At 40.2% G+C, this 22,419-nt stretch overlaps 2 protein-coding genes across 2 annotated transcripts in view; both read left to right on the forward strand.

The window, feature by feature from the left end:
- LOC139567720 (bMERB domain-containing protein 1-like) overlaps positions 1-22,419 on the forward strand; it is a 45,677-nt gene that overhangs the window by 15,412 nt on the left and 7,846 nt on the right. The window contains exons 3-5 of the mRNA XM_071389157.1: positions 8,268-8,341; positions 21,277-21,391; positions 22,043-22,113. Of these exons, the coding sequence (XP_071245258.1) occupies positions 8,268-8,341; positions 21,277-21,391; positions 22,043-22,113 (260 nt within the window). The remainder of the gene's footprint in view (positions 1-8,267; positions 8,342-21,276; positions 21,392-22,042; positions 22,114-22,419) is intronic.
- On the forward strand, positions 15,787-17,398 carry LOC139551811 (tripartite motif-containing protein 16-like). Its single transcript, XM_071363173.1, has 2 exons — positions 15,787-15,805; positions 15,966-17,398. The coding sequence occupies exons 1-2, from the start codon at positions 15,787-15,789 to the stop codon at positions 17,396-17,398; spliced, it is 1,452 nt and encodes a 483-aa protein (XP_071219274.1).

A 22,419-nucleotide genomic window follows, 5' to 3' on the forward strand; every position in this document is an offset into this window, starting at 1 on the left:
AATTTTCCAAGCCGTTTAAAGGCACAGTCAATTTAGTGCATGTAAACTTCTGACCCACTGGAATTGTGATACAGTGAAATAATCTGTCTGTAAACAATTGTTGGAAAAATGACTTGTGTCATGCACAAAGTAGATGTTCTAACTGACTTCCGAAAACTATAGTTTGTTAACAAGAAATTTGTGGAGTGATTGAAAAACGAGTTTTAATGACTCCAAACTAAGTGTATGTAAACTTCCAACTTCAACTGTATATATCAGCTACCCAATATATATATATTGTAATGAAACAGGCAGGGAGCAGGTCGAACCCTCGACCTTCTAGTCCGAGGTCCGGCGCGTTATCGACTCTGCCACAAAAGCATGCTCGAACGGCAGAGTTGATTTCCGCGCTTATAAACCCAGGGTCGTTACACTCTATATAAAACAACACCTCCCCCATGAGCATTTCTGTCTATTCTATAGATGTTATATCCTTGTATTGCTATTGCTGTATCATCAAAATAATTATTTAAGTGAGTTTCAGAAATGGCTAATATCTGATGTTATCAATTGATTGATTTCACAAACCTTATTTCTAAGGCTACCTATATTAATATGGGATATTTTCAGCCCTTTCCTGGGTAGCTTCTCAGAGCTCGACATAATATGGAAAATAACAAACAAAGCAAGAGAACAAAAAAAAATAATTCAGCAGTCCATTAACCAGTTGGTGTGTGTGTGCTGCGGGGTTGAAGCTACGAACCCATAGCCTTGGCTCTCTCATCCCTTCTAGGCTTTTGGGTCAGGGTTAAGCTCAACACAGGGACACATCTGTGTGTGCGTGAATGCATGCTCACAGTTATGTACACTGTTAGAAGAGACAGGAGTGAAAGGAGGAATACAGGAATGTCTATACTCTGGCATGATTATACTGCATATTTACTGGTGCTACACCATCATCATAACCCTATAGAATGCACCATAGTGACATCTCCTCCCTATACTGTGACACAAAGACAGGGAATGAGCTGTGATTCATTTAGAGCCAAGACTGTGATACACAGTAATCTAATCAGACTTTAATTAGTGTGACTGAGCATATAAAGTGCAAGTAGTTAGTATAACGATCCCTGTATGTTGCCAATTCAGGAATATGAATAGCATCCTTGATCAAATCAGGTTTATAGAAAACCCATTCAACACACCACTCATAACAATGATAACAAAGATAAGAAGCAAAGCTGCTTCAACAATTTCATTATAATTGAGTAGAAGGGAGTATAATCTGTTTAAGTAGAATACTGTGGTTCCCCTCAGGCCATACATCATCTGTATTCTGCACCTTGCCCACCGCAGGTCCCTATTCATCCCGTCTGACAGGTAGAGAGGTAGTGGAGGTAGAGAGGTGAGGCTCTCAGTTAGCTGACAGTGATGGATGTCTGTAGGCTCAGCTACCCAACTCAGCCCTTCCTTTTACTCAATACATTTCAAGCTTAATTGCCTCCACCATATACATTCCTCCTACAGATGACCATTCACTTCTGGCGTTGACCCTAGACTGTAGCACTCAATACTTCAATAGGATACGTGATAATTAACACTATTTCAAGTTTAGGAGTCAGAACCCCGACTCCATCACCAGAGGGCTACAGTTGTCCTACAGACAGGGGGAACCATAAGAACAGTGCCCTGCCATTCTCTTTATTGTCTTAGATAAAGAATAGAGTAGCATGGGTTCAAACTATAAACTGTAAAAGTCAAGGTTCAGCTTCATCTAGGTGTAACAGTTTAACTTTAGTCCGTCCCCTCGCCCCGACCCGGGCGTGAACCAGGGACCCTCTGCACACATCAACAACAGTCACCCACGAAGCATCGTTACCCATCGCTCCACAAAAGCCGCAGCCCTTGCAGAGCAAGGGGAACCACTACTTCAAGGTCTCAAAGCGAGTGACGTCACCGATTTGAAAGGCTATTAGCGCGCACCACCGCTAACTAGCTAGCCATTTCACATCCGTTACATAGGCAACCTGTAAACCAACAATGAACTATTTACTGTATTTAATATAACAATAAATAATATATGCTGTTATAAAAAGAAGAAGTGATGCAGTCAATCTCTCCTCAGCTCATCTTTATAACCATTGAATCCAAAGCAACTTACAACAGTGAGTGAATGCATGAACCAGAGTGTCAGTGTCCCTCTCAGCTGTAGTGAAAAACAACTTTCCCTATTGATAATGTTACTAAACTGACCCTCTCCCTCAGTAGCTAGTGATGTCCCTTCTTACTTATGTCATTAGGCTGACCTCTCACTCAGTTGCTAGTGAGGTCACTCACTAGGCTGGGTACTGGGACCTCAAATCTCTGACTTCCGACATCAGTGCGTTCAAGACAACCAGGAACACTGAAAAAACGAGATCCGACTTGGATCCATCTTTCTAGAACTCCCACTTTCTGGCCTGAAGATCACGGACGTCATGATTTGACCTTGTTTTTTAAGTGTTCCCAGTTGTCTTGAAAGCACCATTACTCAGTAGCTAGTGCTGTCCCTTCTTAATGATGGAACTGGGCTGACCCCTCACTCAGTAGCCCATGTCCACAACATTCTAATTATAACACTGCCACTGAGACCTGAATTAACAATGATGTAGCTTACTAATGATGATACTGTAGCTGACCCTCTCACTCAGCAGTGATGTTCTGCTCTATCTACACTACAGAATGAATAATGTTCTGCTCTACAGTATGTCACTACACTGACCTATGAGTCATCACTGATGTTCCTCAGAAGGGAAATGTGTCATGTGGCAGGAGACCAGAACTAACCCAGGATGATGTCTCATCCTCCTAGTAATGGATGATATACCCTGTCTGTTTGACACCACTCTCCAGCATCTAGAGCCGCCTTTCTTAAAGTATGGGTCGCGACCCACTGGACCTGTTAATGGTGGGTCGCGACGTGTCAGTGTACATTTATAATTGTTTCATTAATTACTGGAATTGATTTGGCCAAGTGCATCTGCGCTCTCTGTTTTGTGCGCTTTCTGCTTAAGCAGCGGTCTCTGCTCAGTTTGGCTGCTGCGCGAGAGGGAGATGCCCGTGTGCTTTGTGGTTTGCCGGATCTTTTTTTCTGCAGTTTTCTTGAAGATGACTCCACGACACACACGATGCAGCGCTGTCGTTCAGGCAGCAGATGATGCGCTGTCAGCCACTGACGTGTCATTCGCACTCGCCATCACTCACCGTTGTCATCAAATGGACTCATGCTAGCCACAAGTTCTGACTGAATTGTCATGAAACGCATAAACAGCGATGAGTTTCTCTCTCTGTCATACAAACTTATAACGAGGAGCGCCCACAATGTGTTTTGTGTGTGGAAGTTGTAATATATATCATTTATTATAACACAAACATATTTGCTATTACATTGTTATAACTAACTTCTTTCCAAACAGGGTTTCTCACAAACTCATAAGCAGATACGGAGACCCACACACACCCAGAGACAGATGGCTGACACAGGCCTTTTCATAAAGACTGATAAGAAAAGGGGTGCCTGGTACTGCATATCACGAGAAACTGAGACACACACATACCCAAGGACAGAGGGCTGACGTAAACCTTTCATAAACACAGATAAGACAGGAACATCTACGCACACACAAAAACTCCTCTTCAGTCTGAACATTTTACAGAGACACACAGAAATGTCAAAATAGGAACATCTACGCACACACCTAATCTCCTGTTTTAGCTGAACATTTCTGAAGACAAAGAACTCTACTCAGAGCCAATGGGACAGTGATACTAGCCTGAAGGAGACCTCGCCCAACTCATCAGAACCAACCAGAGGACCAGAACTTCCAGACTCAACCTACTTTCTGTACTGTATAAAATGTATATGCACTCTGTTATCTGGGCTTCTTTCGGAGAGTTCCATTTGAGCTTGATGAAAGGGTCCGTGCACGCTATTTCAGATATCTTTACCTCTGAATAAATTGCTTTTAATTAAACCTTATCCACCCTGTCCAGAGTCTCTACTTCGTCTCAGTTCTCCAGTAAACTTGTTTTATCAACAAAGTGCTTTGTAATGAGACTCGCATAACGAACAAATTAACAAAACGACACGTCCTGACCAAACATCCACAGCATGATGGTAAACCCAGGGAGTTCTTTCAGAACAGGGCAGAATGCTGCAGGAAACAGTGCTTCGACAGTGGGAAAGTATGTCAGCTAGCAAGGCATTGTTGTCATTTTATAACAGGTGATAAGCAGTAATAAGGGAGTACTAACTAACGTTAACTCTCATAGTAGTAGATGTGAGTTTCTCTTTCAAACAATCCCCTGGCCTTGTACACAGCTAATAGCTAACATTCGCCAAAGCAAGCTAGCTACTGATAGTGCAACCCTAAGTAACAGTACAGATGAAGATTAAAAATTATCAGGCCTACTGTACATTTTACTCTATAAATTATTGTTGAAAACTAGTCTAGGTTTGAACTGTTGCTGTTAAAATACAATAATAATTGTTATTCTTAACTGGAATAAACTGATTGAAGCAAGATGCTTTTTGAGGCAAACACACTCACACAGTTCGGTCTCCTGCCTGGCTGAGAAAGCAGTAGATGTTCTCGTCCAGTTTGACACCACATACCTATGCGAGTCAGGGTTCTCAACTATTAGAAACTTAAAAAACAAGTACAGAAACACACTCAATGCTGAGCATGACCTTAGGGTTGCACTGTCAAAAACTGAGCCCAGAATAGAGACTTAGCCCAGAATAGACACCTCTCATTAGGACTGTGTGTGTGTGTGTGTGTGTGTGTGTGTTTGTTTTCTGGTCTACATCTGTGTGATGTGATCAATCAGTTTATTCCAGTTCAGAATGAAAATAATTTATTGTATTTTAACAGCAACTGTTCCAATCTAGACACACATGTATGAGTGTTTTTAATGGGGGAAAATAAACATGAATTGCAATTTATATGGGTATTTAATTTCATTGTCATTTGTTTTTGTCTGTATTGCATTTGTTTTAGGCATAAGGGCAATTAAATGTACCGATATTTACGTATAGTTGCATGTTTTCATAAGCTTGGGTCCCAGGAAAACACAGAATTTCTCATTTGGGTCCCAGGCTGAAAAAGTTTAACCACATGGAGCAGAGTGCCTAGTCCTACTCCCTGTATTGCACTGTATTGCAATGCTTGGAAAGTGTTACATGGAGGGAGGGAGGGAATCCTTTCCTCATTCATTGGAGAAGAGAGGTTTTGGCACAGGCACTGTGTAAGGTTCTGGGTGTAGCTGGTGCAGAGGAGTCAGGCGCAGGACAGCAGAGATGAGTAACACAATGAACTTTACTCAAAATTTTCAAATACATGAAGTAATACCAAGCCCACAAACATCGGACCGAGCTTACAATAAAACAATCACTCACAAAAACCATGGGGAAAACAGAGGGTTAAATAATGAACATGTAATTGAGGAATTGAAACCAGGTGTGTAAAACAAAGACAAAACAAATGGAAAATGAAAAGTGGATCGGCGATGGCTATGTTACGTTCGTCGTAACATTTAAGTGAGGAGGACCAAGGCGCAGCGTGATAACAATACATTCTTCTTTAATGAGGACGAAAACGAAACGAACACTCTACAAACTAATCAAAACAACAAACAGACGAACGTGAAGCTATACAAACAATAAGTGCAGACACTGGCAACTTACACATAGACAATCACCCACAACCTACCTAATGACTATGGCTGCCTAAATATGGCTCCCAATCAGAGACAACGATAGACAGCTGTCTCTAATTGAGAACCAATCTAGGCAACCATAGACTTACATAAACACCTACAATGAACACAACCCCATGAACTCTACAAACACCCTCTAGACAATACAAACACCCTAGACGAGACAAAAACACACAAACATCCCCCATGTCACACCCTGACCTAACTAAAATAATAAAGAAAACAAAGATAACTAAGGCCAGGGCGTGACAGGCTAGAAGGCCGGTGACGTCGAACGCCGCCCGAACAAGAAGAGCGAGCGACTTCGGCGGAAGTCGTGACACACTACAGTCGTATGAACTAATTTTGGGCACCCCTGACAATTTCCATGATTTCCATTTATAAATAATTGGGTGTTTGGATCAGCAATTTCATTTTGATCTATCAAATAACTGATGGCCACAGTAATATTTCAGTAGTGAAATTAGGTTTATTGAATTAACAGAAAATGTGCAATATGCATCAAAACAAAATTAGACAGGTGCATAACTTTGGGCACCCCAATAGAAAAATCACATCAATATTTAGTAGAGCCTCCTTTTGCTAAAATAACAGCCTCTAGACGCTTGCCATAGCCTCTAATGAGTGTCTGGATTCTGGATGAAGGTATTTTGGACCATTCCTCCTTACAAAACATCTCCAGTTCAGTTAGGTTTGATGGTTGCCGAGCATGGACAGCCCGCTTCAAATCATCCCACAGATTCTCAATGGTATTCAGGTCTGGGGACTGGGATGGCCATTCCAGAACATTGTACTTGTTCCTCTGCATAAATGCTCGGGTAGATTTTGAGCAGTGTTTTGGGTCGTTGTCTTGTTGAAATATCCAGCGCCGGCGTAACTTCAACTTTGTGACTGATTCTTCAAACTTATTCCCAAGAATCTGCTGATATTCAGTGGAATCCATGCGACCCTCAACTTTAACAAGATTCCCAGTACCGGCACTGGCCACACAGCCCCACAGCATGAGGGAACCCCCACCAAATTTTACTGTGGGTAGCAAGTGTTTTTCTTGGAACGCTGTGTTCTTTTGCCGCCATGCATAACGTCCCTTGTTATGACCAAATCACTCAATCTTTGTTTCATCCACAGCACCATATTCCAAAATGAAGCTGGCTTGTCCAAATGTGCGTTTGCATACCTCGAGCGACTCTGTTTGTGGCGTGTGTGCAGAAAAGGCTTCTTCCGCATCACTCTCCCATACAGCTTCTCCCTGTGCAAAGTGCACTGAATTGTTGAACGATGCACAATGACACCATCTGCAGCAAGATGATGTTGTAGGTCTTTGGAGGTGGTCTGTGAGCTGGTTTTGACCGTTCTCACCATCCTTCGCCTTTGCCTCTCCGATATTTTACTTGGCCTGCCACTTCTGGCCTTAACAAGAACTGTGCCTGTGGTCTTCCATTTCCTCACTATGTTCCTCACAGTGGACACTGACAGCTTAAATCTCTGCGACAGCTTTTTGTAGCCTTCCTCTAAACCATAATGTTGAACAATCTTTGTTTTCAGGTCATTTGAGAGTTGTTTTGAGGCCCCCATGTTGCCACTCTTCAGAGGAGAGTCAAAGAGAACAACAACTTGCAATTGGCCACCTTAAATACCTTTTCTCATGATTGGATGCACTTGTCTATGAAGTTCAAGGCTTAATGAGCTCACCAAACCAATTGTGTGTTCCAATTAATCAGTGCTAAGTAGTTACAGGTATTCAAATCAACAGAATGACAAGGGTGCCCACATTTTTGCATAGCCTATTTTTCACATCTGATTTAATTTCATACAACTTAATATTGCTACACTAAAAATCTTTGTCTGGACAATACCCCAGTACTCAGCTTTTATTAGAAAATGAATGGCATGCCACTGTGATCATTTTCTGTGACGACAGAGTAAATTATTATGCAGCCTCAGAGGGGTGCCCAAACCTTTTCATACGACTGTATATGGAAGCCCGGCACTGTTTTTTTATAATTGGATCTTGTTTTAGCCTTTGATGACACTGTTTAGAATCTGAAATATCTAATAAGTCAGGCATTCTGTTTAAAGCTGTTGCCCACCGCAGGTCCCTGTTCATCCTGTCTGACAGGTAGAAAGGTAGAGGAGGTGAGGCTCTCAGTTTGCTGACAGTAATGGATGTCTGTAGGCTCTGTGATGCTGTGATACTGGGTTAACGGTATCAAAAATGTATACACTCACTATTGTAAGTCGCTCTGGATAAGAGCTTCTGCTAAATGACAAAAAACTTAGATTGGACCATTTGGACCACTTAGATTGGACCATTTGCTGAATAGCCTAGTGGTTAGTGCGTTGGACTATTAACCCAAAGGTTGCAAGATGGAATCCCTGAGCTGACAAGGTAAAAAATCAGTCATTCTGCCCCTGACCCACTGTTCCTAGGCTGTCATTGAAAAGAAGAATTTGTTCTTAACTGACTTGCCTAGTTAAATACATTCTGAATAATGCAGGGTTTTTAAATAATTAAATGTTTATGTCTTTAGGATGGATGACATTCAGCTGTGTAAGGAAATCACTCGCCTCAAGAAGGAGCTCCAGAAACTGGTGTCCGTACCAGGTATAATCCATGTTTACATTGTGTGCCCAACTATTATTTATTTATTATTATTATTAATTTTTTTATATTGTTTTCTTCGCTTTAGTTAGGGCAATGAGTATGAGAATAGTGTTTTGGATGGAGAGGTCAACTACTGAGAGGTCTTGAACTGCAGACTAAGGTAGAATGGATTGTAGAGGGTTAAATTCTAGACATACTGTAAAACTTGCCGTCAATGGCAGTAAAGATTGCCTCTGATTGGACAGACAATCTCTTCCTGACATATGTCCAACACCGCACCCTCTACAGGTTCAGAGTACACAGAATCAGGAAGTGGCGTTGTGTCATAAGCATTAACACTACGATACGTATCTTTCATAGTCAGCTGGGACCATGTGGGGCCTTTCTCACGCAGGGTAAATTCATTTGTGCTTACTGAAACTGACATTGTCTTTGTATCCCGTGATATGTGTTGTTGTGGATTTTCTGATTTCAGATTTTTCATGGGTTGTAAGTGCTGTAAAATAATTGGTAACACTTTACTGTAGGTGTTCTTAGGCATGCATTCATAAAGCCTTATAACAGTTATATTAAGGCCAGAGGGGGTGTGGTATATGGCCAATATACCACGGCTAAGGGCTGTTCTTATGCACGACGCAACGTGTGGTATATTGGCCACATATCACAAACCCCAGAGGTGCCTTATTGCTATTATAAACTGGTTACCAACATAATTAGAGCAGTAAAAATACATGTTTTGTCATACCCATGGTATACGGTCTAATATACCATGGCTTTCAGCCAATCATCATTCAGGGCTCGAACCACCCAGTTTATAATGTCTGATATACCACAGCTTTCAGCTTATCATCATCCAGGAGCCAAACTACCCAGTTTATAAAACACATTATAACATTTGTCATAAGCTGTCATAAGTAGTTTTAATGAATCATGATTCACTGCATGAGATGTTATAAAACCGGTTATAATTGGTTTTAAAAATGCCTGTTCATCCTGTCATATATTGAGTTTGTTCTACCACTGATTTACCCCTGTTGACAGTGTATATACTGTATTTCGTTAGAGTATTCCATTTTAATAGGGAAACATTGTTTAAAGAATGGTTTTAGTTTGATCACTTCTATAATGATAATGTATACAGTATCTCTTCACAGGACTCTGCTGTGCTGAAGCATAATTTGTATTATTATATACAAATTATACAGCTATTACATTTTGTGCATGGTGAAGGGACTACTGACCTCACTTAATCATTATTTGGTAAAACTTTACTGTAGGTGTCCTTATGCATGCATATACAAAGCCTTTATAACTTTTGTCATAAGTTGTCAAAAAGTTGTTGTAATTAGTTGAGTCACTGCATGAGATGTTATAAAACTGATTATAATGGGTTTTAAAAATGACTGTTCATCCTGTTATATGCTCTGTCAACGGTTAATAACAACTACTATTTCACAGTCTGCATGACAACTTGTCCTATGTTATTACATGCTGCGTAAGAGTCTACATACCAGATGTTTTAACAGGGTGTAATGTCATTTACTCATTTCCGTGTCACATTATTACATTGAATGGAATGATGGTTGTCATAACCATGTCATATGCCCGTATAGAGTGTGCACAGACACCTTAGTAAAGTGACATTCATTTGAGGTGTTATAAAAGTTATGAATCTGCTTATACCATGTGATGAGTTGAGAGTATCACAAAATGTTACCATTCAAAGGATCTCCAAGAAATATGGACAAATGGGAGCACAGATATACTTAGTTAAAAAACTTACTTACTTAAAGAAATGACACATCATGTCAACAACTTGCCAAGAAAACACACATGTTAAAACGAAATGGAAGCAAATAGAATTTTACAACAAAAATGTACGTTGCTGGGGCACATTTTCACATTTACATAATTTAGCAGACGCTCTTATACAGAGTGACTTACAGTAGGGAGTGCATTCATTTCATACTTTTTTTAATCCGGCCCCTGGGCCCAGATTCACAAAACCTTCTTAAGAAGAAATGTCTACTTAACTGCCATTTTTTCTTATCTATAGACTTATGAAGAAAGTCAAGGAAAGTTTCTATTCCTCAAAAAGGTTCTTGGAAATGTTATTGCGTTATTTCTAATGTTTCTCCTTAAGCCAAAGGTTAAGAAGAAATTAGATTCTTGAACATAAAGCTCTTGGATTTGTTCTTGGGAATGTTCTTAATTCCCAGATAGCTAAACCCTTGTCTTAAACTCAGGGCAGTGAGAAAATAAGCTAATGATAGCAGTATTTATTCTTTTAAACTCAAGAACAGGTTTTAGAACAGTAATCTCAGTACGAAATATGCTAACATGATTGCCATTGCTAGTTAGTTTGCTAGCTACAGGAGTAATTCCTTACTTTGCAGAACATCACACAATATATTATTTCACATACTTTCACGTATCCAATGAAATGTTATTGAGAGCTCTTGTGCTCTTGTGGATGGGGATTAACATAAAATAGAAGAGAAGAGATGTCGGCTCTTCGTGGCAAACCTAGCTAGTTACAGCAAATAACATGGATAATAATAAGGCTAGTTAGCTTGAGTTAAATGACGTGTATTAAGGTTTTAAAGAATCTGACCCTTTTATTCAATTTTCGCCTAAAATGACATACCCAAATCTAACTGAGTGTAGCTCAGGACCTGAAGCAAGGATATGCATATTCTTGATACCATTTGAAAGGAAACACGTGGAAGTTTGTGGAAATGTGAAATTAATGTAGGAGAATGAATGTATGTAGGAGATCTAACACATTAGATCTGGTAAAAGATAATACAAACAAAAAAAACGTTTTCAATTTTTTTTTTATCCATCATTTTGAAAAGCAAGAGAAAGGCCATAATATAATATTGCTGTTTAGGCACAATTTAGATGTGTGTGTAAAGTTTCAGATTGATCCAGTGAAGCATTGCAATACTGGACAATATTTTGTTTCAAATCTGCCCAAATGTGCCGAATTGGTCAATTGATATATTTTCAAGTACATAACAATAGAGAACATACAAAAATTATATGGTAACATACAATGTAAGTTTACACACTCCCAGGAATGTCATACATGATGGATCATTAGCTTATACAGTCATGGCCAAAAGTTTTGAGAGTGACACAAATTTTAATTTTCACAAAGTCTCCTGCCTCAGTTTGTATGATGGCAATTTGCATATACTCCAGAATGTTATGAAGAGTGATCATATGAATTTCAATTAATTGCAAAGTCCCTCTTTGCCATGCAAATGAACTGAATCCCCAAAAAACATTTCCACTGCATTTCAGCCCTGCCACAAAAGAACCAGCTGACATGTCAGTGATTCTCTTGTTAACACAGGTGTGAGTGTTGACGAGGACAAGGCTGGAGATCACTCTGTCATCTGATTGAGTTCGAATAACAGACTGGAAGCTTCAAAAGAAGGGTGGTGCTTGGAATCATTGTTCTTCCTCTGTAAACCATGGTTACCTGCAAGGAAACACGTGCCGTCATCATTGCTTTGCACAAAAAGGGCTTCACAGGCAAGGATATTGCTGCCAGTAAGATTACACCTAAATCAACCATTTATCGGATGATCAAGAACTTCAAGGAGAGCGGTTCAATTGTTGTGAAGAAGGCTTCAGGCCACCCAAGAAAGTCCAGCAAGCGCCAGGACCGTCTCCTAAAGTTGATTCAGCTGCGGGATCAGGGCACCACCAGTACAGAGCTTGCTCAGGAATGGCAGCAGGCAGGTGTGTGGCATCTGCACGCACAGTGAGGCGAAGACTTTTGGAGGATGGCCTGGTGTCAAGAAGGGCAGCAAAGAAGCCACTTCTCTCCAGGAAAAACATCAGGGACAGACTGATATTCTGCAAAAGGTACAGGGATTGGACTGCTGAGGACTGGGGTAAAGTCATTTCTCTGATGAATCCCCTTTCCGATTGTTTGGGGTATCAGGAAAAAAAGCTTGTCCAGAGAAGACAAGGTGAGCGCTACCATCAGTCCTGTGTCATGCCAACAGTAAAGCATCCTGAGACCATTCATGTGTGGGGTTGCTTCTCAGCCAAGGGAGTGGGCTCACTCACAATTTTGCCTAAGAACACAGCCATGAATAAAGAATGGTACCAACACATCCTCCGAGAGCAACTTCTCCCAACCATCCAGGAACAGTTTGGTGACGAACAATGCCTTTTCCAGCATGATGGAGCACCTTGCCATAAGGCAAAAGTGATAACTAAGTGGCTCGGGGAACAAAACATCGATATTTTGGGTCCATGGCCAGGAAACTCCCCAGACCTTAATCCCATTGAGAACTTGTGGTCAATCCTCAAGAGGCGGGTGGACAAACAATAACCCACAAATTCTGACAAACTCCAAGCATTGATTATGCAAGAATGGGCTGCCATCAGTCAGGATGTGGCCCAGAAGTTATTTGACAGCATGCCAGGGCAGACTGCAGAGGTCTTGAAAAAGAAGGGTCAACACTGCAAATATTGACTCTTTGCATCAACTTCATGTAATTGTCAATAAAAGCGTTTCAAACTTATGAAATGCTTGTAATTATACTTCTGTATTCCATAGTAACATCTGACAAAAATATATAAAGACACTGAGGCAGCAAACTTTGTGGAAATTAATATTTGTGTCATTCTCAAAACTTTTGGCCACGACTGTACACTAACTTTCACACATCTAGATGTCCGGGCGGGGTGGGTGTGGAGCCAGAGACAGCAGGGGTTCAAACTGTAGAACCCAGTTCCTACATTTGAATATAAACATTTATTTTATCAAACAAACCTATGCTACATTTTATATCTAGGACCCTCAGGATGACAAATCAGAGCAAGATTACTAAATGTAAGTTTGAGTTTATTTTTACAGGGACAGTGCACATGAATCAACGTTTCAGTAAAAGTGCCGGTTTCAGCCAGCCAGCTAATTTTCAACAGCAGTCCCTGGGCAGGTTATTAAAAACAATTACAATATAGACAATCATTGAGAAGTGAGCACACGCAGAGCAACATAGGACAAGCAAGACATAGCATACAGACAGAGCAACATAGGACAAGCAAGACGTAGCATACAGACAGAGCAACATAGAACAAAAAGCAGCAAGACAAAATTCGTAAAAGCTACAAAGTGTTTACACACCTCACAAGCTACAGACAACAGACAACATGGAAAGCGGCAATACACAGCTAGGGATTATGATCACAAATCTGATTGACCTTTAGCCATGTCTTCATGCATTTTGTGAAAGTGTGATATGTGGTGCATTTATGTGTGTCTGATGGTAGTGTATTCCAGACATGGGAAGCTCTCACAGAGGAAGCGGATTTACTAAAGGTGCTTTTCCTTAAGGGAACTATACAGTCACCTCTCATGGCAGACCTTGTGGATCTGCTGCCATATGTTTGGGTTTTCTGTTTAACAAAAATACTGAGTGGAGGGGGAGCCAGGCAATTTAGGATCTTGAATACAAGACATGCGTCAGGTGTATTGCACAAGATTTTCCCAACTCAGGAGCTCATGCTTTCTGAGGATTTAACAGTGATGATGGCTATTGGGCTTCCAATCAAGCACTTTGAGAGCCTGTTTGTAGACAGACTGAATACTTTTTACTGTTGTACAGCAAGCTTGGGCTCAACTAGTCAAGCAGTATGTTAAGTGGGGGAGTATCATAGATTTGAAGTACAGTTTTGCTACCTCTGTAGTCAAACAATTTCGTATAAATCGGAAATTAGCTAGGTTGAATTTGGTACATTATAGTACATTATTTACCTTCAGAGGTTTTTTGTTGTTGTGCACTCTCCTCAAACAATAGCATGGTATGTTTTCACTGTAATAGCTACTGTAAATTGGACATTGCAGTTAGATTAACAAGAATTTAAGCTTTCTGCCCATATAAGAAAGTTGTTGCTGTTACTTACAACGTCATGCTAATCACATTAGCGCATGTTAGCTCAACCGACCCGGTATAGCGACACCGATCCCGTAAAGGTAATTACATTTAAAGTGTAAATGAAAGAGGATGTTAATGAGAAATGTGCTTAATTCCACCTGTAGCTAGTGAAGTTAGCTAGATAGCTAGCCATCGGTGGGCCAATGAAATGTTGCAATTGTAACATCAACTAGCTACTTTTACCTGATTTTAACTAGCATTTTTTCATAATATACCTGTCATTGTTACTGTAGCCTGCACATGCAACTTCCTTTTTTTCACAGCTGTCACAAATCCTGTTGTGCTGCAGCAACGTTGATTTTGTTGTCGGTTTCTTTTCAACATTTTAGTGTTTTCTTGGCAAGTTGTTAGTATTATAACGTGTCCTTTTTTAAATAAATAAAAATCCTAAGGACATCTGTGCTCCTATTTTCCCATGTTTCTTGGAGATCCTTTGAATGGTAAGGTTTTGTCATATTCTCAAATCATCCTGTTGTGTAAGCACATTCATAGCTATTTTATAACACCTCAAATTATTGTCACTTTACTTAAGGTGTCTGTGCACACTCTATAAGAGCATATGACATGGTTATGACAACCATCATTCCGTTCAATGTAATAATGTGACACAAAGGTTGGTAAATTACATAACACCCTATTATAACATCTGGTATGTAGACTCTTATGCAGTGGTGTACTTAAGTAAAATACTTGAAAGCACTACTTAAGTCATTATTTGGGGGTGTCTGTGCTTTACTGTTTATATTTCTGACTACTTTTACTTTTACTTCACTACATTCCTCAAGAAAATGATGTACTTTTTACTGCATACATTTTCCCTTACACCCAAAAGTACTCGTTACATTTTTAATGCTTAGCAGGGCAGGAACATTGTCTAATTCACACACTTATCAAGAGACCATCCCTGGTCATCCCTACTGCCTTTGATCTGGCGGATTCACTAAACACATGCTTCGTTTTTAAATTATGTCTTAGTGTTGGAGCGTGCCCCTGGCAATCCTTACATTTAAAAATACATGAAAATGATGCCGTCTGGATTGCTTAATATAAGGAATTTGACATTTGAAATGATTTAGACTTTTACTTTTACTTTTGATACTTAAGTATATTTTAAACCAAATACTTTTAGACTTTTACTCAAGTAGTATTTTACTGGGTGACTTTCACTTTTGCGTAAGTCATTTTCTATTAAGGTATCTTTACTTTTACTCAAGTATGACAATTTGGTACATTTTCCACCACTGCTCTTATGCAGCATGTAATAACACATTACATACGTTGTCATTCAGACTGTGTAGTAACAGTTGTTATTAACAGTTGACATTAGAGCATATGAAAACAGGATGAACAGTCATTTTTAACACCCATTATAACTGGTTTGATAACATCTCATGCCATGACTCATAACAAATGTCATCTACTTTTGACAGCTTATGGCAAACGTTATATGATACATTGATTTTATAAAGGCGTTGTGAATGCATGCATAAGGACACTTACAGTAAAGTGTTACAAAATAATGATTAAGTGAGGTCAGTAGTCCCTTCACCATGCACAAAATGTAATGGCTGTATAATTTATACATAATTATAAAAACGATGCTTCAGCACAGCAGAGTCATGTGAAGAGATACTGTATACATTATTACATTTACATTTAAGTCATTGATGGCATCTGGGATCAGGATGACCACAAGGGTTTCTACAGTTGCCCCCTGTGTATGGAAAGATTTATCCAAAGGCCTGTTTTGAAGAAAAACACTCTGTTGTCTGACTTAGTGGAGAATCTGAAGACAGGACTCCAACCTGCTCCTCCATCTCAATGTTATGTTGAACCTGGAGATGTGGAGTGTGATTTTTGCTCTGGAAGAAAACTTAAAGCTGTCAAGTCCTGTCTGGTGTGTCTGGCCTCTTACTGTGAGACTCACCTCAAGCCTCACTATGAATCTCCTACCTTTAAGAAGCACCAGTTGGTTCCAGCCACCACACAGCTACAGGAGAAAATCTGCTCTCATCATGATAAACTGCTAGAGGTTTACTGCCGGTCAGATCAGCAGTTTATCGGTTATCAGTGTTTGTTAGATGAACATAAAGGCCATGAAACAGTATCAGTTGCAGCAGAAAGGATTGCGAAACAGAGGGAGTTGGGGGAGAAATCCCAGCAGAGAATCCACGGGATAAAGAATGAGAAGAATAATGTAAGAAAGACTATGAAGTCACTCAAGCGCTCTACACAGGGTGCGATGAAGAACAGTGAAAGTATCTTTACTAGCATGATCTGCTCCATTGAGAAAAAGCACTCTGAGGTGAAGAAGCTGATCATAGCCCGGGAGAGGGCTAAAGGGAGAGACACTGAGCTGGAGGAAACTGAGGATCACATCCATTTCCTCCAGAATGTCCAGTCTCTCTGTGTCACTCCTGAATCTGAAGCCTTACCTAGCGCTGTCGACCGACATGTCTCCTTTGAAGATGTGAAGAAATCAGTCTCCCGACTAAAAGAACGACTGGAGGATGTATTGGAGGAGGAAATGGCCAAGATATCTGGAAATGTTCATCTTACATTGGATCCCAACACAGCACATAACGGACTGTATCTGTCGGTGGGGAACAGGAATGTGAAATGGGACCAGTGTCAGTTGTTGGAATATCCTGACCATCCAGATAGATTTACCTTCTACCCCCAGGTGCTGTGTAGGGAGGGTCTGTCTGAAGCCTGCTACTGGGAGGTAAACTGGGATGGGGTTGGGTCAGTTTGTATAGCCGTCTCATATAAAGGGGTCAGCAGAAAAGACAGAGGCAGTTTGTTTGGGAAGAATGATCAATCCTGGTGTTTAATCTGCTCTGACTATAGCTCCACCTTCTACCACAATGATGAACAGACTGATATCCCTGTCCTCTGCTCTTCCAGAGTAGGAGTGTACCTGGACCACAAGGAAGGATCTCTGTCCTTCTATGGCGTCTCTGACACAATGACCCTCCTCCATAGAGTCCAGACCACATTCACTCAGCCCCTTTATCCTGGGTTTGGGTTTAGGCCTGATAATTGGATTTGCAACGAAGCAGATTTGGAGATACTGGCATTCACACAAATATGAACTTTGATAATAACATAGACATGCTTCAAGCAATTGCATCTTGTGATCTGGAAGTATTATCTAACAAAAATTGTTTATCCATATATTTTTCTTGTCTAATTGTATCCACTGCATGTGTGACCTTTCTCACTCTGGGTAAATTCATTTGAAACTGATGTTGCCTTTCACCAAGAACAAAACGTAACAACTGTATAATTTGTAAATAAGTATTACAATGATGCTTCAGCAAAACAGAGTCATGTGTTAATATCAACTTGAGGGAACAATACTGTCATAAAATTAGGAATTAAGAGTACTAGAATAGACATGAACTTTCTTATCAGCCATTTTGGTCAGGGAGTTGGTCAACCATGGTTTGCCAGTGCTGTGATAAGATATCAGCTTAATTCACTAACAGGTACTGAGAAAATCGATTCTGTTACTTTTTTACTTGTTATTCTTGTTCAGTATTTCCATTCTGGGATAGTTGTTCACTGAATTGCTAGCACTAGTTGCTCGCGCTGCTACATTGGCTACAATGTAAACGGACGTAGCTAGCTAACATAAAAGCTAGCTTTGTCGACGCTGCATTTTCCAGTTTAGGTTAGAGGTCACGTCAAAGTAAATTTTTCATGGATTTTAAGTGCTCGTCGTTCTCCCATACTAGACAGTATGCTGTCTCAGGTGTTCTTGGAAGATCACCCTAGAAAGAACGGGAGAAAGCAGAACGTAAGTGCGCATTTTGGAACACAACCATTGTGTAAAATAAAGACATTTAAGAGTTTCTCTGCACTGTAGCCTATGTTTGTTAGCTAGCTAGCCAGTTTTAGAGGAATGATTCCATAAATAAATGTAGCTAATTAACTGCCAATAATGCAACATTCCATTCAAACAATGCAGTCAATCCACAGCCATACACTGGCTCATATCAGTTGATGATAGGACTTATCAGTACTTGTTGTAAATGCAACAAGTATTGATATTGTATCATATAAAAGCTCTCACAGCTTTCCAAGAAAACAAAAATGGAGACATTTATGATCTGTTTACATGTATTTTAGAGGCTATTTATACAGAAAATTGGTATAAAATCCATATAAACTCCATTTATAATTATATGACAATATTTTAGATTGACAATAATTATATTACACACTTTCTGATATATTACATGCCTTACTTCTATTTTCCTGCTCAAGTAAAATTAGGATTATGCCTATACTGCCAATTAGACTGGTTTGGAGTTCTCCCTGATGAATATGGCTGACATTTTCTTTCCATTCTGGAATTTTGAGGGTTTATGACATTTCCCCTCTAGCAATTTAATAATATCTCTATGGATACTACAGTATATACAGTGCCTTCAGAAAGTATTCATACCCCTTGACTTATTCCACATTTTGTTGTGTTACAGCCTGAATGCAAAATTGATTCCATAGATTGTTTTCTCTCACCCATATACACACAATACCCCATAATGACAAAGTGAAAACATGTTTTGCAAATTTACTGCAAATGAAAAACAGAAATATCTCATTTAGATAAGTATTCAAACCCCTGAGTCAATACTTTGTAGAAGCACTTTTGTCAGTGATTACAGCCGTGAGTCTTTCTGGGTAAGTGTCTAAGAGCTTTCCACACCTGGATTGTGTGACCTTTGCCCATTATTCTTTTCAGAATTCTTCAAGCTTTGTCAAGTTTGTTGTTGATCATTACTAGACAACCATTTTCAGGTCTTAACATAGATTAATAGTAGATTTAAGACAAAACTGTAACTCGAACACTCATTGTCTTGTTGGTAAGCAACTCCAGTGTAGATTTGGCCTTGTGTTTTAGGTGATTGTCCTGCTGAAAGGTGAATACCTCTCCCAGTGTCTGGTGGAAAGCAGACTGAACCAGGTTTTCCTCTAGGATTTTGCCTGTGCTTAGCTCCATTCCATTTCTTTTTTATCCTGAAAAGCTCCCCAGTCCTTAATGATTACAAGCATACCCATTAGTGTTGGTCAATATTTGGGAAGACGGTATGCTACTCCAAATATCGCGATATCCGATATAATCGCGTTGCGCCGTTAATGACTAAATCATTCCAGATTGTGCAATTGTTGTACTTATTAACAATATTATAGTCACATTCTCATGAATGAATCCTCATGTGGCTAAAAAACGAGGCATAGGTAATTCATTTAGACTTAATTTTCAACATATTGATACAGCCTAACTGATAAAACTGCATTGTATTGTCTTGCACATCACGATATATCATCAACGTCACATATCACGATATTCGATTTAATCATATATCGCCCAACCCTAATACTCTAAGATGACGGAGCTGATCAGAGCCCGGGAGAGGCCGAAAGGAATTCTGGCGGAAGAGCATTTGGAGAAACTGAAGCAGGAGGTGGCTGAGCTGAGGAGGAGAGATACTGAGCTGGAGGAAACTGAAGATCACATCCATTTCCTCCAGAATGTCCAGTGTCTCTGTGTCCCTCCTGGATCTGAAGCCTTAACCAGCGTCCCTGTCAACCAACATGTCTCCTTTGAGGATGTAAAGAAATCAGTCTCCGGACTAAAACAACGACTGGAGGATGTGTTGGAGGAGGAAATTGCCCACATATCTGGATATGATCAGCTCACAATATATCTTAACACAACAAACTGTATCTGTCTGTGGGGAACAGAGATGTGACATGGAGATGTGACAATATCCTGACCATCCAGACATATTTACCTTCTACCCCCAGGTGCTGTGTAAGGAGGGTCTGTCTGGAGCCTGCTACTGGGAGGTAAACTGGGGAATGTCTCATATAAAGGGATCGGCAGAAAAGACTGACACTTTGTTTTGGAAGAAGGACCTCATCCTGCTGTTTAATCTGCTCTCGCTACGGATGCTCTTTCTACCACAATGATAATCCCTGATATCCCTGTCCCCTGCTCTTCCAGAGAAGGAGTGTACCTGGACCACAAGGCAGGAATTCTACCCTTCTACAGTGTCTCTATAACCCTCCTCCATAGAGTCCAGACCACATTCACTCAGCCCCTCTATCCTGGGTTTGGGGTTGATTTAGTGGGTTCTGTGAAGATAATGGCATTACACATGTGAACTTTGATAAGAATGTAAGCAGAAAATTGCATCTGGTGATGTGTTTGTTTTGTTAAAATGTATCCACTGCATGTGGGACCTAAAATGATTTGTGCTTAATAAAACTTATGTTGTCTTTGTATCCTATGATGTGTAAATTGTTGTGGATTTTCTGATTTCTGATTTTGCATGATTAAGGGCCGAATTCAATCCCTATCGCTGAAGTTCAGCGCTCTAGCGCAATTTAAAGGTAATGGTAATTTTCTATTGAGCCGACCTATGCAGAGCCTACCGTTGAATGCAGTCTCGTCTAACACGGGAACATTACCTTTAAATTCCTATCACCCTGTAGCGCAGCTCTTCAGCACTACAGACTAAATCCAGTCCTAAGTGAGATCATTAAATCCTTCACCAAGCACAAAATGTATGTCAGGTGTCAATAACAATTACAATTATGCTTCAGCACAGCAGAGTCATGTGTTATATCAACGTGAAGAATCAGACATTGTGTAATCATACATTATCATGACCATAGTGATGATTAAACTCAATCCACCCTGTAAAGAAATGTTTCTCTAAAAATGAAATACATAAATATATGTATATATCTCCATTGTCAACAGTGGTGGGAGAACAAACTCCTATCACCTTAAGATGGGTTAGGGGTTAAAGCTAGGGGTCTAGACATCTAATAAATATCTGATTTTATTGGTCAAATCATCATGAAAAAGACCCTGAATGTGGCAGCAGTTTGAAATCCACCACTGACAAAATCCCACTTTAACCCCTGATCGTCATAACATATTTTCTGTTACAGACAATGACAAGTCCAACGAGGACAGACAGAAAGAGGAGGATCTTCTCCAGCAGATTCACAAGCTGGTGGAGACCAGAGATTTCCTTGTTGACGATGTGGAGTTTGAGAGGCTAAGGCAAGTGTGACCGACTGGGGTTCGAAACCAGTTGTCATGCTCACCAGAACACTTTTAGCCCTTTGAGCTAAAGCTTAGGCATTACCTTGGGGTGCCAATGTACAGTAAGTTGTCAGGTCTCAGACCAGGTCATCACGGGAGCGTGGTTCTGAACCACCTATGTTACAGAACTCTGTTCCATCTGTCTTGTCCCCCCCCCTCCTCCTTATTGGTTTGGTCTCCAATGACATCCTGTCAGAAATACAAGCCTTCGACTCAGTTACATACAAACCACAGGGAACATCTCCATTCTCAGATTTTCTTACTGTTGAAGTAAAACATCTGTGTTTTAGTCTAGGGGACAGTGTGCTGTGAAACCCTAGATCCCACTGTACATGCACAAGTTTGTTAGGGTAAACAAGTTTGTTGTGGTGCCCCCCCCCCCCCCCCCCCATTCTCAGAACAGAGGGCGGCGCCATACAAGCGCCAAAAGGCATTCTGGGTAGTGAGAAGCAAGAAGTGACGAGGTAATAATTGATTGTTTTTGAGGCATGTGAAGACACCTAGGCAGAAGACAGGGCATGAGGATATGGAGTCTGAGTCATTGCTAGTAGAAACAGACAGAAATGTAGCGTTTGAAGTTCCACTCATCCATCTTTCTCTCCTCTACAGGGAAAGGGAGGAGGACAAAGAAATGGCTGAATTCCTCCAGTCCAAGTTCCCCAGAAACTCCAAGAAGAAAGGTGTGTGTAGTCATAGTGCATCATAGTGAGTGTTATTATTTTGCATTCAAATGCTCAATTGTATGTCTCAAAGTTTTCAGGTATTCGCTTTGATACAGTAATAGTCAGTGACCTTGATTTGATGGCGATTTCTTTGGACGGTTAGGCGCCTCTTTCTTATTCAATTCTTTCTTCACGACAGAAGCATTTATTTATGAAATTATGGATTTCACCCACAAAAATTAATACATACAGTTGAAGTCGGAAGTTTACATACACTTAGGTTGGAGTCATTAAAACTCGTTTTTCAACCACTCCACAAATTTC

The sequence above is a fragment of the Salvelinus alpinus genome, chromosome 2 (assembly GCF_045679555.1).
Source record: "Salvelinus alpinus chromosome 2, SLU_Salpinus.1, whole genome shotgun sequence".
Classification (NCBI taxonomy): Eukaryota; Metazoa; Chordata; class Actinopteri; order Salmoniformes; family Salmonidae; genus Salvelinus; species Salvelinus alpinus.